The 17,811-nt window shown below is 35.5% G+C and overlaps 1 protein-coding gene and 1 pseudogene across 3 annotated transcripts in view; both read right to left on the reverse strand.

Annotated features, from left to right (window-relative positions):
• The window catches only part of LYST (lysosomal trafficking regulator), a 182,324-nt gene that overhangs the window by 88,506 nt on the left and 76,007 nt on the right, over nucleotides 1-17,811 (reverse strand). For all 3 annotated transcript variants that reach the window (XM_035008510.1, XM_035008509.1, XM_035008508.1), the window contains 8 exons: nucleotides 15,528-15,672; nucleotides 14,393-14,566; nucleotides 10,794-10,954; nucleotides 9,553-9,743; nucleotides 6,816-7,061; nucleotides 4,237-4,410; nucleotides 2,983-3,132; nucleotides 2,596-2,733 (listed from right to left, as the gene is read on the reverse strand). In XM_035008510.1, coding sequence (XP_034864401.1) covers nucleotides 2,596-2,733; nucleotides 2,983-3,132; nucleotides 4,237-4,410; nucleotides 6,816-7,061; nucleotides 9,553-9,743; nucleotides 10,794-10,954; nucleotides 14,393-14,566; nucleotides 15,528-15,672 — 1,379 coding nt within the window. The remainder of the gene's footprint in view (nucleotides 1-2,595; nucleotides 2,734-2,982; nucleotides 3,133-4,236; nucleotides 4,411-6,815; nucleotides 7,062-9,552; nucleotides 9,744-10,793; nucleotides 10,955-14,392; nucleotides 14,567-15,527; nucleotides 15,673-17,811) is intronic.
• Nucleotides 2,147-2,275, reverse strand: LOC118013026 (annotated as a pseudogene).

Raw genomic sequence — 17,811 nt, forward strand, 5'->3', positions numbered from 1 at the left:
TTGAACTTTCCACATTATTTGGCTCTGGAGATCACCTTTTTCTTTCCCCCTCTGCCCACCCTGGGTTTTCACTTCACTGTTTCCTGGTTCTTCCCTTAGCTCTTTGACTACTCTTTCTACATCTTTCAACAGTTTCTTTTTCCCGTTTCACACCTGAAAATGGGTATTTCCGGAGGTGCAAGCCACAGCCCTCTACGATCCTTTCACTACACTGTTTATCTTGTAGTGTTTATCTGTCCCCGTGGCTTCAGTGCAGACAGTCCCCCATCTGTCCCTCTCATCCGTGTCCCCAGTTCCAATCTTGCACATCTAAGTGTCCACTGGTCACGGCCACTGAACGCCCCACTGTAATCTCAGATGCAGAATGGACAAGCTACAAAACTTGCGTGTACAATTCCTTCTTTCATGATGCTATAATCCTTCTAGTCTCCCAGGTGGAAATTTTGCATCATATATTTCATTTCTCCTATAGCTCCTATTTAGACAGAACCAAGCCCTATTAATTCCCTTTACAATCTCCTTCATATTTGCTCCCTAGTTTTACACTCCTGCTTTTATCACCTGAGTTCAGGTTCTTTACACTGTACTCATGAACTAATGAAATGGCCCCACATCCAATATACTACCAATTTATCAATCTTTCTTAAATACTCTGAGATACCATAAAGACAATAATTAAGTTCATTTCTTTATATACCTCCCACAATACCTAACATAAAATAGTTCTTAATTACTAACTGTTATTTTGATAATGTGCTCTTTGAATGAAGAAGGATGAAGAAATATACTTTTCAGGAAAAGGAATTGGTACCTCCATTTTTCTAGCATTTTTATAAATATATGGAAATGAGAATATATATATATATATATATATATATATATATATATCCTAGTTTACAAGGGTTACTTTTCTGACATGGAAAGACTGAATAAGAACTTCACACTGTCTTGTGAACTCTTTGAAATTAGCAAGTTTCAAAGTGGATATACAAAGAAAACTGATTTAGAGAAAAATTGCTGTATAAATGTTACATAAACTATTCAGCAAGCAAGCAGTGAGCCTCTGAGCATACAGTATTGTATTCCTGAAGACAGCAGTCTAATTTACCACAGGGCCAAAGAAAGGCAATAAAATGTTTTTGTTTTTGTTTTTTTAGAATTCATTCATTCAACAAATATATATTGGGTGCCTGTATGTGCCAGGTACTGGAGTTACAGTGTGATCAAGAAAAAAACATTATCTGCTGGAGGGGAGAGGGTGGGGGGATGGGGTAACTGGGTGATGGACATTAAGGAGGGCACATGATGTAATGGGACACTGGGTGTTATATAAGACTGATGAATCACTGAACTCTACCTCTGAAGCTAATAGTACATTATATGTTAAATAACTGAATTTAAATTAAAAAAATAATCAAAAAGAAAAAGAAAAAAACATTATCCTTGTCCTCAGCAGGTTTACAGAGGGAAGTAAACCAGAATTTCAGAAATGACGACATGACACTAACAAATGCAGATGCATGGAGTGAGTCGGGGGAAGGGCAAGGGTTATTCTAGATGGATAGGGAAGGGAGGGCTTCTCTCAGGAAGTAAATTTAAAGTGGAGATATGAGAAGCAGGCCAGATGGAAAGAAAAGGATCAACAACTTCTCAGTCAGAAAAAATATCATGTACCCTGAGAGAGGAAAAGACTCACTTGTTTAAGGAAGAGAAAAAAAGCCAGGGGGCTGCAGTGGCATGAGGTGAGGCTGGTGTGGTCACCAGAGCATATAGGCTCTCTTTAGATATTGTCACAGAGTCTGGATTTTATCCCAAGTGCAATGGGAAGCCACTGATGCCATCCAAACGAAGGCATTAAAAACAGAAATATTACTGCTCTCAGGGAACATCTGAACTTATCCAACCTGATAAAGTGCTACTAGATGCCTCACTAAAAAAAACAAACGACCTTGAAAAATATTCTCGTACACTGACCAAAGTGATAAATTTAAGGACACCTGTGCAGGCAGAGCAAAAGATTTAACTAGAAGCCAGGCCATAGCACAGACACTACTGGAGAGGCGAGTGAGTGTGCCACTTTTTCATATATAATATTTTGGATATATTTTCAATATGCTACTTCTGGTACATATAATAGATCTTCGGCAAATCCATACTTATTAAAACAAAACATACTTGCACTTATTATTTAAGGAATGTGGGATAAGTTTCAGTTAGCAATAATCATGCCTCAGATTAAACCTCACTGGCCACCATTCTGCCACTCTACAAAGCTTACAACAAGTTAAAATTTTCCTATTGTTGATATTCAAGAGATTACAAAATTATTATTCTATTCCAACATAGAGACATCGCAGAAATACACTAGTTGTTGTTCTTTTGTAATTGAGTGATGAATGATGGAAGTGCGAAGGTCAAGCTGTAGGAGGCAGGGGTTGCGTAGAAAGAATCCAGGAGAATAGGGAAGATGGAGAAGAGAAAAAAAAAAAAATTCCTTCCATTGAAAGTCCTACAAAAGTGTGAGTTCACAGTACTGAGTTACTAAACAAGTAATTGTGGAAAATATCTCCCAATGTAAAGTTATGTGAAAAGTACCTGCAAAACCTGACAAGTCAGTAGAAAGTGATGGACCACTCGGGCTTTCAGTAACTGCTTAATATTAAAGACCTGCTGGTGGTGATCCGCTCTGATGAGGACTTCTAGAGCTGCCAGCAGCATTTCCCAAGCTCCTTGCTGAGAAAATAAACACATACCAATCAGCACATGGTTATTGAAAAACATACTACACCCTTTTTAGAAGACATATATCAGTCTATCACTGTGTGTATATTCAGGGTCAAAGATTAAATTTATCTGAAAAAGCAAATCTTAAAGTTTACTCCACACTATTATTCCATTCACACGTGCGTGCACGTGAGCACTCTCTCTCTCTCAAATAAATAAATAAATCTTAAAAGAAATAAAATCAATAAAAGCACATGCCTTGGCTTTATTCCATATCTTCCAGTCAAGCAATAGCTCCTCTAGCAGTTTAACATCTTGGATTATAGCATTAGACTCTACATCCAACTTAAACTCTCCATTCTCATTGACATGAATAATATCTTCACCACAGCAACCTTCAAGAAGGGTCTATGGAAAATTAGCATTAATATAAGATGCATTAATAGATGATTAATCCAAAAATTCAACAGAAACATTAAGCTTTCAATCTTAGCAGTCATAACATTAAATTCAAAGGAAAACTAGTGAATAATTCAACATTTCACATAGTATCCTGAATTTGTTTCAATTCAAATTAGAAAAATACAAACTTTCAAATATTTGTAAATGATTATTCAGTTTCAAACACAGGTAAAATAAACATTCTATTTTTATTTTTTATTTTTATTTGTTTTTCTATTATTTTTTAAATTCAATGAATCTGTTAGGCTTTAAAAACTTTCCAAGGGTGCCCAGGTGGCTCAGTCGGTTGAACGTCTGCCTTCGGCTCAGGTCATGATCCCAGGACCCTGGGATGGAGTCCTGCATCAGGCTCCCTACTCGGTGGGGAACCTGCTTCTCCCTCTACCCCTCCCCCCTGCTTGTGTTCTTTCTCTCTCTCTCTTTTTCTCTCAAATAAATAAAATCTTTAAAAAAGAAAAACAAACCCTTTTCCAAAAAGTACTAAGGATTCATGCCATAAATGTGGATCTTGATATTTTAAGGAGTGGGGGGTTGAGGGTGCAGGTGAAGAGATAGTCTCTTGCCTTACTACTAGTACCCTCAGAGAGAAATAGTTTCACATTACCAAATGCTTTTAGCTAGAAAGGTGTTTAAGTATATGATGATAGCTGGATCAAAATAAAAACTAATACAGCTTTAAAAAACTAACTCTGGGTTCTCTTCCATAACTGGGAGCTGAGGCAAACAACAATTGTCTCTGTGGGTCTTAATTTCATCAACCTACAGAATGAGGGGCCAGGCTTAAGAGACAGCTCCAGTTCATCCAGATCTAAAATTCTATGAGTTACTTTTTTTCTCTTACTCTTCTAAAATGCTTTAAACAAGACAAAAATGTAATTATGTAAATGATGAAGAAAATCAGAAGAGTATCTTAGTTTGATTAAATATACACTGTTGAGTTTCCTTCGTTTTCTTCAGAAGTAACTGAAACACAAAATTCTATTGTTGGAAGACTAATGGAGAAGTATCATTGCATATGAAACTGTAAGAATAAATTTTATGAGGACATACCTTCAAAACATGAAAGCCAACAATGCATTTTTGTTTAATCAACACCTGATGAATCATGGAAAGTCCATTACAATTTTCTAATTCATGTATTCTCTGTTGGTTATATTTAGTTAATGAGAGTATAACTCTCAGTGCTAATGCTTGAGTTTCTTCACAGCTACTGAGTTCCACAACCTAAAAAATATATATATATTTATTTTAATTTACTGAGAGAAAAATTTAACATGTATGATTATCTACTAATACATAACATCAATCCATCAATTTTATTTGAAAGCTATTTTTTTTTGCTCACACTTCATTATTCAAGCATTATAAATAAACAAAAATGAAAGACATAAATCCCATGATCTTTAGTCTCTTAAATATACTATCAATGAACTAAAATAACATTTACAACTGTGTAAGTCAGTAGCATTTTATTAGTGATCTGAAATGTCAGCAAAATGCCTCAGGTTTTTTATTAGTCCATCAACAAAAAGGCTCTGCATTACATGCTGTGGAAGAAAACAAAGAAGTAAAAGGCATGATGCTTGCCCCCAGTGGGGCCTACTATCTAGTCAAAAGACAAGATCTATGTAAACCACAGATTTGCCTTGTACTGCAATTAAACCAATGCTTTCTGACAACTACTATAGATGAAACACACACCTCATTATCATGACTAAAGGCAAACAAGAATGAGATCTGAGTGTTACAAGGGCGCAGAAACTATTTCCGACTCTATTCTGCTTGGGTTAGAGAAGGCTAAATGGAGAGAAGATGGCCTGGAAAGATGGCAAAATCCTAGAAAGTAGGAACAGCAGATGGCCGGGTGCGAGAGACAGGAGAGGGGTAAAGGCCTAAAGCCAAAAGTTCCTGGTACAGTTAGGAGGCTGCAAGTTGCCTATTTGGCTGGATGGTAGACATTCAGTTCAACAGGCAGCCTATACATGCAAGGTTTTTAAGAAGACTAAATTTAATTTTGTAGGGGAGGGGGAAAAATAGTGAAGAAAGTTCCTAAGTTTTAAGTGTGACAACATACATTAGAAATCTTATTGGCAAGATCCTAAATGTGGGTAAAACAAAAGATCAACCATTTTCTCTAGGATCTAGTCACTGTGTAACAGTAATCATAACAACATTATGTTCAGTAACTTGATGAAAGAGGGAAAACCAAAGATATACATTTTTTATTATACAAAGCTATAAAAGTCAGTCATGAAATGTTGATGAGGAGTTAAAAAGCTTTTAATTTTAAAATATTATGGGAAAATCAACTAGATATTGGATGCAAAAAAAATTTTGAAAAAGGAAGAAGAAAAGAAAAAAACAGCTTAGAGTATCCTGAGTCAATGTTTACAAAATATTTATAAGAACAGTAATGATAATAACAGACACTGATGTGCCCCTTATTGCAAAATCAATCAAAGGTGGTGGTTCCATTGAGGAAAGCAAGCCAGTTAGGGAGACAATGAAAATTGGGGAATGCTGCGGAAGTTACACCTAGAAATAAAATTCTAAGGTTGAAAGAAGATTAAGGCTGCTTTAGTTAAACAAGGAAATGGACCTTGAGGAAGGACAGATAATTAGTGCCATTTGTACTCCCTATTTAGGATTTCAGCAATTCCTGTAAACAATCAGTATGTACTTATTGACAGTCTACTCTATGTCAGGGAAGACATTGTCCCTGCCCTAAGACGACTAAGTAGAACAGATAGTTAAACAATTTATTCTAATATAGTACTCATGACATCAGTCAAGCTTTTTATATTTCTCCTTCTCTTTAAAAAAACTTCAGACAAACTCAAATTATTTTTTGTACTTATTTGCTGACCCTTGTTTTTTTCCATGCATCTGGAAGCTTGGGAAAAACAAATTTCACAAACCTTATTTTAAAGAACACATTCCTGGGGCGCCTGGGTGGCAGTTGGTTTAAGCGTCGGACTCTTGGATTCGGCTCAGGTCCTGGTCTCAGGGTCGTGAGATCGAGCCCCAAGACAGACTCTGCGCTCAGTGGGGAGTCTGCTTAAGATTCCCTCCCCTTCTGCCTCTCCCTCTGCCCCTCCCCCATGCTCTCTCTCAAATAAATAAATCTTAAAAAAAAAAAATACATTCCTTTCTAAGGCCATACCACCTTGAATGTGCCCAGTTGTCCAAAGAACACCTTTCTTCTTTTTGTTACTATAACATGTATTTTTTTCCTCATTGACAATTTAAGTCTTGTACATTTATTTATTTATTTAAATGTAATCTCTAGACCCAATGTGGGGCTTGAACTCATGACCCCAAGATCAAGAATCGCACTTTCTACCCACTGAGCCAGCCAGGCACCCCATTAAATCTTGTACATTTAATATTTAATTGTTCTAATTACATTTCTGGATAGTAGAAAACTTTTAAAATCTCCACAATTAAAAGAAATTTTCACCATGTGTGGCAGAAAGCTTGATGACTTCCTAACCAACATGTGATTTTATCTTAAAAGTTTAATATGGTTGATTTATAATTGTTTTTGTAATTTAAAAAAATCCACTGAAATTTAGCAGTATTAAAGAAGTAGTTTCTCTTCAGATAAAACTGTAATCAGTGATTCTTACCCTAGCAAAGAGAAAAACAAATATACCAGTTCCACCAATCTCGTGCAAAATGCCTTGAATAGTTTTACATTCAGTAGGCCGGAGATTCTTTAGATGATGAGATTCTAACAAGATGCTCTGAACTTCTTTTGAGCTGAAGGGTCTTTGGGAAAGTTGGGTTTTCATCTGACCTTTAAGTCTAATAACTGGCTCATAGATGGTATACTGAGCAGGACAGTTAGTTGTGTAAACAACTGAAAGACTTTCCTGAAACACAAATATTTTCCTTTAGTAACTAAACAAAATTTAAAAAGTTATCAACCAGCAAATAAATATTTCAAAGTGAAAAGGTACCCAACAAATTGTTTTCTTTGACAGACACTACAAAGATAAACATGAGGAGCAATGTGGCTCCCCACAAAGGAAAAGATCAGTTTCAATTAGCAGTGACCAATAAATAATATAAACCTTGTCAAGGCTGGGAAAGATTCCGGCTTTAACCATTTTAGAATAAACATGAAATTACACTTCCTATTGCTACTAAGAACAGCTGAGTCTTATACCACATTCATTGCATACCAGGCACTGTTGTTTGCATTTACAAATATTAACCAATCTTTACAACCTCATGAAACAGGAACTCTGGGTCAATGAATTCAAAATTTTTGCCTTGAATTTGTTCATAGGCTGACTACTCATTTAAAAGTGACTGTAAGCCAGATCTTTCTACTAGAATAAAATTCCAGACTATCATCATTCCTAACTAAAACTGAAACGATTTTGCAATATTTCTCCCCACAGAGGCTAGTATCAATCAGGTTCTAACTTCAGGTAGGGAGCTCAGGCTTAGGGAAATCATGTGCTTCTCACAGAAACTATGGGGGTCTTGGGCTTTGATCACTTTCAACCACGGTGATTTAAATACAGTTTCATCCAGACATCATCTGGTACATTTGTATACCAACTAACACGACTAACAGTCTACTATATATGATTACGCTGGGCAAAACAAAACCTTAAACCTGCAGTAGTTTTCATCAGCAAGCTGAAAAAATGTTTATCTGCCTGAGACGAGTCCCACGTGACACCCCCACCTTGCCGGACTTTTTGCTCATGACGTCATAATCCCCAAGTTACTAAACCAGGCTAAAAAAATTTGCTTGCTAAAAAGAGTTTTCATAATAAACCCTTTGAATTTTTGTTTGTGATAATTTATGTTAAGTTTTATGACTTATCTAATTCTTTTTAAGCAAAATAAAAGGATTAAGGTAATTTTGTGTGTGAAAACAAATGGACTAACCAAAAACTAGAGAGTTAAAATTATTATCTGAACAAACACTAGTTGTGTGAACTCCTTGGTCTCCCTAAAGCATGGATTCCCAGTGTGTGGTCCTGAACCAGCAGCATCAGCATCATCTGCGATTTGTTAAAAATGCAAGTTCCTAGGCCACACTTTGGACCCTACTGAATCCAAAACTCTGGCCCAGCAATCTGTTTTAACAAGTCCTCTGAGTGATTCTGATGCATACCCAGGTTTGAGAAACATTTCCCTCAAGCATGTTTTCTCAACGGTGAGACATTTGGGGTAATTCTTTGCTGTATAATACTGCCCTTGCACTGTGGAACATTTAGCATCCCTGACCACCGCTCAATCATAGTGGACCACCATAGTGCTCCCAGGCCCCTTTTTAAATACTCCCCAGGGAGAAAAAGACCATATGCACAGTATCAGATCATTAGCCAAATTCCATAGGCAGCCGTGACCACCGCTCCATCATAGTGGACCACTATAGTGCTCCCAACCCCCTTTCTAATACGCCCTAGGGAGAAAAAGACCATATGCACAGTATCAGATCATTAGCCAAATTCCATAGGTATCTACCCTCTAGCTACTTTACCACAGATACATATTTAACACCACTTAAGACTTACATATGTTTTACAAAATATCTATACTAGAATTTCTCCTTTCCTTTAGTCAAATGTTACAGCTTTAAAACAGAATTTATTTTGATTATGAAATATACATCTCATTAACAACAACAAAATACATTCCAAATTAGTAGTCTCCTTCAAGTAAAAATCATCTCTGACCTCTAACTGTACCTCTCATAAGAAGCAAGAGAAGGAGGAACACAGTTTCATGGTCAGATCTACCAGTTTTTAGTAGATCTTCTAAGACAAAGGCTCAGCTTTCTAGTTGCTATAATGAAAAATATCCACCGCAAGTTCCTAAATTGTATACTAGAACAAAGTATTTCAATAATGTATAAAAAACCATCTGAGAGTCTCATATAAGCAGAGTTAGCAATATTTTGAAAGCCAAATTCCTTATTGTTATTGATATTAAAGAATAAATATTCTAAAATCTGAGTATATATAATTAAAGCTAATATTATAAATAAAAGTTAATATTTATTTATAAATATGGAAATGAAATATAATGAGCAATATTTTTTAGGCTAACACATGTTATATTTTCACTATATCATAAACATTTTTCTTGAATGACTAGGAGGTATAAACTAATACTTAGTACAGAAATACAGTTCTAAGGAAAAGGGGATAAAAATTTGAAACTTAAAAGCAAATTCTGAGTATTTCAATTTTTTTAAGAAGAAACTATGTTCTTAAGGAGCAAAAATGTTGAGAAAGAAAGAAGATACACTTTAGAAATTTAATTCATAGCTAACTACACATTTAATAAAGATATATTATCAGTTCCCATAAAGTCAAAACTTATAAAATGAAAACTTACAATTAAGAGACCAATGTCCACTTCTTTCTTGGTCATAAAAAGTTCTCTGATTTGTTCACATTGCAAAATTTCTTTATTAATATATTTGGAGTAGTCATTCACAGGCTTGCCATATTTGCATGGCATTATAGATGTATGATTGGGTCCACAAGCATATAGATAAAAGGCCTCTTGTGAATCAATCTTAGCTCCTGAATAGCAGAAAAATAAAGTTACTTATTTATATCACTCCAACCAGAATTTTTTTTTAAGATTTTATTTTTATTTTGAGAGAGAGCAGGAGCAAGGGGAGGGGCAGAGGGAGAAGCCGACTCCTTGCTAAGCAGGGAGCCAGAGCGGGGCTCGATCCCAGGACCCCGGGATCATGACCTGAGCTGAAGGCAGACCCTTAACCAATTGAGACACCCAGGCACCCCCAACCAGAATTTTTTATAAAAAACAAGAAATCAAGAATTAATTTTTTCTGCCAAATTCTTTTATCTCTATACAATTGATAAAGCCTCAAATTCCAAATTGGTGTCATGAGCAAATAACCTATGCCAACTATGGATGGAAAATGAATTAATATATATAGAGTTAACTGTGAAGCTTGTGATAAAATAAATCACAAAATTCTATTTGTTCTTTAGAGAACAGTTATTGTGGTTTTGTTCTGCCCTTTTTTTTTTAAGTAAATGGAAACTACACTTCAGTACATTCCTTTTTAAAATAAATGTGGGTTGATGTCTCTATTCCTTCCACCCATCTATCTATTCAATAAACACTGCCTGAATGCTATTATGTGCCAGGTTTAGTGGTATATATATATATATATATATATGTGTATATATATATATATATATATTTTAAAACATATATTTCTTTTTTCCCTAAAATTTAATATTTTTATAGAATATCCTAAAGTTATAAGTAAGAGAGACAACCATTCTAAGTTTACTTGTCATAATAGTGCATTTTCCAGGATTATAAAATAAAGTTTATTTAACAAAGCTTTCTTTTTGGGGGAGAGGGGTTGGGGTATCATGCACACTCCTACATTGAATGTATGTATCAATTTTAAGAAGCATCTCAATTATAAAAACGTTAAAATATTTTAAAAATGCATCTTGGTATCTAGATAATATAGTACTTATTAAGTATCAATGAACAAACAGGGATTAATATCTTATCCAGGATAATTTACTAGTTTAATACTTATTAACTGAAAAAAATTAGAAATCCTTTGAAGGAGAAAAATATACCATTGAAGAGGAGTAAATTTCCCAGGTCCCATTTTCCAACCAATTGCAAAAACTCTTCTTGGGATGATAAACAATGGCCAATCATGCAAAATGTCTTATTGCTATCAGATGACAGACTTGTTTTTCTTGGAAGCACAAAATCCAAAGTAACGTCAGGTTTCCTACGCAAAAAACAAAGTTAAATCAATTATTTCAGTGACTTCAGTATTTTACAAGTATGAATGTTTAATAATGGGAAATTCTTGAACAGTTTTCTTGGTTCGGCATCACAGACCTGGTGAAGGGAAGAAAAAGAAGAACAGATTCTGCTGTCTCTTGGTCCACGGTGCTGGCAGTACGCAAATTCCAGAGAGGGGGGCAAAACAGATGCCTGCTGGTCCTATAGCAGGCCATGGGACATGGGACTGGACATGTGACACGAGTTTTCTTTGTCATTGACTTCTGCACATGTGCCTTCCTGATTTACAGACACAAACTGACCACCTCCCCCTAATTTCACCAAGAAGTCTCCCACTGTGGTAAACCATTCCTAAAATATCATCTTCTATGAAGCGTTCAAAGACTACTCAGAAAAGAATATCACGTCTCTAGGTTTTGTTCTAACTAGCCACTGAAATGCCAGTGCTTTTCTGCATTTTCTGTTTTTTCAATGCTCAGTCACAGAGCTTTAGATTAGTCTCCTATATTCACATGAATCCTTACAAAAGACAGAGTAGGAAAAGGTAAACAAATGCTTTCTCAAAGACAGACACACATGATGAGAGGATTTCACCATCTGGTTGGAAGTGCAGAGTACCAAGCTCTACCCCTATTTGGGGAATGTTTTAAGCTCCACAGTAAGATAAAGGTAAGGTAATTTATAAATTATAGGTAGGCAAATTATAAAGGTAAAGTTTATTAATAAGATAAAGACTTAGTATACACTGACATGGTTAGCTCTTAATGAGAAATTCTACATTGGTATATCCATTTATTTAAAAACTCTTCCCTAAGGCTTTCTGTTTCATATCTACCCTGTAAATTTAACTATTTGAATAGAAATATTTTCTGATAAAGATGTAAGATAATTTCTTTTTTTTTTTTTAATTGAGGTTTAACTTTCATACAACATTAGAATGAGATATTTTCTATTACAGGCATCTTTTCTGGAACCAAATACATGGCCATGACTGAAACACTACTGCCACCTATTGGCAGCATTACTTGATACAGTTTTTAAGGGTAAAGAATGCTTTGCAAGATGAATTCGACAAATATTATCTACTGTGTGCCATATATTCCTACCAGATTTGTGTGCTCAACATTAAATCACAACATAAACTATTAATAATTTTTTTAGTGTCAATTATGTACTATCAAAAATGTTCTCTTGAACTGTATTATTTATAGAAATTATTCTTTCAGTTAGTACCAAATTTAAATCAAAGGAATAATATATTTGTCCTTGATCACTTGCTCATCACTCTACTAACAGATGAAATCATTACATAATCAGTACCAAATCATTGGTACTTTGTACCAAATGGCAAAATAATTCCTTCAAAGTAATGGAGAAATATGTGAATTAAGTGACTCTGCTAGCTATCTACAATGAACACCTAAACTCTCATTCTGAACAAGTCTCATAGTTTATGACTCCTGTAACTGTCAGGTGGTCTGATTCAGAAAAAGGTTGTGGGATGATAAAACTTCAGGTTCTAAAGCATGGGCTATATCTGCGTTCAAGTTTCAGTTGTACCCCATTCTTGTGGCATGACTTTATCCCACTCTAGGTCTCAGTTGTCTCATATGTAAAATAGAGGAAACAATATACCTACTTCCTGGTGTTGTCAGGAGGACCAAATGAGGTGATCTGTGTAAAGTGCTGAATACAGTGCCTGGCACATGATGAGAGCTCAAGAAATCACTATTCACAGCCTTATCCCCAACTCTAACCGATCTAACTCAAGGTTCCAAAAAAAAATTTACTGATTGGCTGAAGACTGAGAACTTCTCAGAAAATATTTATTTGGAATATGGAAACTTCAATGACATTTTTCCACGGATTTTTAAAATGAATACACAAAAACTGAAGCCTTGATTTTATTTCCAAACCCTGTTCTTTCCTGTGGCGGACCCTGGGGACTGACTTCCCTAGGCCACTCACAGGCCCCTTCTCCTCTGCCTCCCTCTAGCATTGAGGCTGAACAGCTGTAAGCCATCAACTTGATAGCCTCCCTTTCAGCAATGACCCCAGCCTTCCCTTTGTTTCCATGGGCCCTTTCTTCTGCCTGGAAGGCCCTCCCACCCACCCCCGGCCCCCCAACTGCTCAGAGCATGCTCCATCTCTCCTTGAGGTCTCAGCTTAAATAATCCTTTCCCAAAGAGGCCTTTCCTGATCCACCTCTTAAATAGCAAACCAGATATTTTCTCTCTAGGGATCTGTTTTATCTCCACAATATTTGTCATAATTTGTATATATGCATTTAATTGTGTTTGCTTGTTGTCCGCTTCCCCATTAGACTGTGAGCTCCAAGGAGGCATGGAACTTGAGTCTTGAGTCTTGTTTACCATTTCCCTCAGGCACATGCTGGGCACACAGTAATTCCTCAATACATACTTAATGGATGAACAAATGAATGAATAAAAATGGGTTCATTTACACTAAGGGCATATGTTATCTCTATGGTCTAATCTACTTTGAGGGATATTTGAGAGAATTGGGAGATAGTGTTTAGAATGCACCTAGCAAAAGGTCTGCAACATCACAGGTATACAATATTTTACAGTCCGTTTGATTACATCTAGATGCCTCATCTTGAAATTCAAAGCTTGCTTATCAGGTAGTTTTGCCATATCCATTCATTTTTCTTTCTCATTATTCAACTTAGAATCTTCCTTCCAGCCAGCCTGACCCCATCCCGTGCCATACCAGTTTCCAATTCTTTATCCCCTTTCATGTTCTTTCATTCATAAAATATTTCCCAACTCTTATAATTCCAAGATATATTATAGCTCTCTCTGGGTTAAATTTTACATTAAGATATTCCAGAAAATATTCTTATGAACTTGACCCACAATTTTCCTGGTCAGTAAACATCACATAGTATTATACCTGAATCTATCACCGGGTATGTTTCAAGGACCCTATCTTAATCTATCACCTGACATACTGGCTTATATTTTTCCCTAGTCATTCTAATTTCTTTTGAAACCCTGACTTAATTTAGATATTAGTCTTTAAAAATTTTTAGGTATTAGCTTAATTAGCCACTTAGTTGAAATAATTCCTTGTGGATTCATTTTATAAATATATAGGCTTGAAGGACCAAATTGTAGGTTTTGTTCCTTGATCTAACATATATTTGACATGTCTAAATATCCAGATTTCTGCATGTTCCCCCAGACTCAAATATTAATTTTCAACAGTTACTAGTATGGGAAATTAATTTTGTATTAGAGTGATAAGTAGGAAAAGTATCCAACTCTGACATAGATTCCTGCATTAACATATAGCACATTTTATCTATAGTTTCCTGTAATCTGTTTCAGAAGCTATGACCAACTAAACTTAAAATTGTAACTGAAGTTAGTAAGTGTTTACTAAAAATGTTTCAAACCTCTGCCCAGAGATCCATATGGAGATTTTCCCATGGTTATTCTTTTTCCCTTGGGGCTGCTGTAAGTAGGTGAGGACTAAATGCTGCCATTTCCTTGGGATGAAAATATTCTCCTGTGATTCAGCCTGTGCCAGTAAAACAGCTTTTGTATCATCATTTGAATCCATGCACATTCTACAAAAACAAAAGAAAAAGTATAGGCTGAAAACGTGGAATTTCTGATCTCAGCATTTAATAAATGTATAACTATAATTCTAGATATTTAAATGAGATTAAAAAGCAGTTCTATTTTTAAACTTGCAAAGTCAGTAGGTCTTTGTTTTACACCATAAAATCTGCTTAGTTATTTTCTTATATTATTACCTCAATTCATGAGCTAAGATAGATGATGTTCATTTGCTGGTGTTAATAATTTAGGCACTAATTTTAAAAATTCAATTTGCAAAAAAACCCTTTATTGTTACTATTTCTACATTGCCCTTTTAGAAATTACAATGTAATATTTTGTTCATACAAAAATTAATACATGTTGTACATAAAAGTCTAAATGCCAGGATGTCCTGAAGGGCTCCCCTACTTGGAGGGACTACTGAGAGAATTAGGATACAATGTATATAAAGTTCCAAATAACATATATAACAAAAAGTATATATCCCCTAATAACATATTTTTGTTTAAAGTTTTATAAAAATAGTATCATACTATTCATACTCAATACAAGTAAAAGATTTGTATCTATACTAGTGAACAAAGGACATAGGAAAAAAAGACAAGATTGCAAGAAGAACTGAAGTTTATAAGATAATGGCTATTAAATATATAAACTGCAAGGAAAACAACTGTCTGAGAATAATATCTTAGGGTGACTGCAATCTGAAAGAATACTTCCATAGATAAGACTTCAGTGAGCATTTGGTCTAAAATCTAATTGAGAATTAACACAATCTACTTTAGAGTTTAGTTATAGATTTTTGGATAGAATAATATATTGCTACAGAGGTGGTATTAATAACTATTAGGATGTATCTTCTTTTTAAATAGTATTTTCCTGATTTGCTGTAATGATCTTTATTAGCATATAAATTATTTAAATACATGATCTATTCAAAAGGGGGGGGTTGAGGATAATCAATACCGAAAGATAAAAGTGCCTTTGTGGGGATCAACCCACACTTGGATCATCAGAGCTTTGGATCCCAATGAAATCATATGGATACATCCTTCTTCTATGAGCCTTTCACCAGGATTTATGTACTCTGCACCTTCTGGTCTGTTGTTCCCTATGATAAAAAGATGTTAGAATAATCAGTAAAGCAGCTGATAAAAAACTGAGTGGAAAAGTGAATTTAAAAGAACACAAAGCGTGGTTGTTCATTTGCAGTAAATTATTTACTTGGATGTCTGAACCTGACCTGTTCCAAACAATATTCCCAAAGTTGAGACATTAACTCCAAAAGAGCACCATGAGTGAAAACAGTAATTGAGTGCATTAAAAGTTATCAAATGTTTCAAAATATATGATAACTGGCAGTTAATTGTGGGAATGAACAAACCCCTGTGATGTCACTGCAGTGACCTATTACAATCTGTGCCACAGTTCTTTTATTGATTGGATTGGGCCACTCTGACGTTAGGACCCCGGCCCAGGGAGCACACACCATTGGCACATGGCACTACCAAAGTCATCCTATAATTGTTACAATAACATGATTTTTAAAAAATCAGTAAATATATTCCTGTGCAGACTCCATGATGAGTCATCTTTGAATATAATTGCTAAGTGATTCTGAAAGTCTAAAATGTTTTCTAAGGCAAGCTGACATAATGCCATATGCTTTATCTTTAAATCGATTTGCCTTTCAGAGAAGATGATATATAGATATATATAGTTATTAGACTGTGTATATATTTTTGCCATTTTTCAACAGGTATAAACACTACCAATTTTTCAGAATACTCCCCCTAAACAATAGTAGTCTTTTATTAAAAGGAAGAGTTAAATTCATTGATTATTTTGGGGACTACTGCCCAAGATATGAGATGTATAGAGAATTCATGGCTGATATGATACTAACGTTTCCGTATCAAATCTGACTTTGTACTAAAAGACTAGAACAAAAACCACTGTGTACGCAGGTACTGTAAAGTAGGAATATGACAAATATTTCTTAATTCAATGCTCACAACAATCTTATGAGGCAAATTTTATTGTCCCCATTAAGAGGGTGACAGAATTGAGGTGCTGAAAGGTTCAATAACTTACTCAGTGTCACTAAGTAGGTTTAGCAGGAAAGGATGCGTTATCACTGTAATACTTTCCTCATCACTCCCTTCAAAATTTTGGTACATACACTATTTTTTAAATGTTCTTGCTAAATGTTTATACAGAGTCATCTTTCTAAAATACGTTTTCTAATATATTTTTATAATAGAACTGTTAAAAATTTCCCAATGCTGACTTTTCTTAGGTCATTGTGTATACTTATTTCATTTTATAAGAGCCTGTTTGCATTGGGACTGCCCCCACTTAAATATGAGAAAGCAATCTGCACTGTTTATAGTGTCAGGGTGATATTTAAGCTCCGCAGTTGAATATAGGTGGGTTTAAATCCCTTTCCATCACTCGCCAGCTATATAAATTGGTCATGCTGTTTGATTTCATCTGCAAATATGGCCAGCATGAGCACTTACCTTACTGAATTGTTGTGAGGATTAAAAATGTGTGTAGAAAGAGCTGAGCAAAGTGACGCCCATCCAGAGAGCACCCAATGCACATGAGACAGTGTCAGCATCCACAGGGTCACATGGATGTCGCTTCGGAGCTATCATTCTTAGGTGTAAAAATTTGATTCACAAAAGAAATGCTAAAGCTACCTAAGTTTTTAAAAAGTTTGTCTTCCTAGACTAACCCACAAAAGGACATAAGTATGCTGTGCTAATAACACAGAAATGTGTCTGGAGAAGTGGATGCAGAGCTCCAGCTGTGGATATCAGGTGCCTTTTCCCACTCTTCAGTCTTGAGAGTGTCATTAAGGACTTTCCTTTCTATCTGTGAGTCAGCGGCAGAGGACCTGCCCTGAAGGCCTAGTATTCTGAAGCAGGGCGCCAGTGGGGTGTGTAAGCTCCGTGCAATGAAGAGCTCCAGAGGCCAGGACCGCTGTATAAGCATAAACCCCTAACCATTTGCCTCCTCTAGTGACTTCATTCATCCCATGGCCCCTAACAATTAGCTCTGTGTTGCTTCTCACCACCATAAACTGCTTTATAGTGAACATATTTTTCCTGCCCTCGTCATATGAAGAATGAGACACAGTTTTGTGAAAGCGTAAAAAGGATTCGATCAGTTATAGAAAGCACTGGAATGGGAATGAGTCTAACTCCGGAGAAAGGCTGACGCATCCAGACATTCGGTGACAGGA

The sequence above is a fragment of the Mirounga leonina genome, unplaced genomic scaffold (genome assembly GCF_011800145.1).
Source record: "Mirounga leonina isolate KUSES-001 unplaced genomic scaffold, KU_Mleo_1.0 Mir_152, whole genome shotgun sequence".
Lineage (NCBI taxonomy): Eukaryota > Metazoa > Chordata > Mammalia > Carnivora > Phocidae > Mirounga > Mirounga leonina.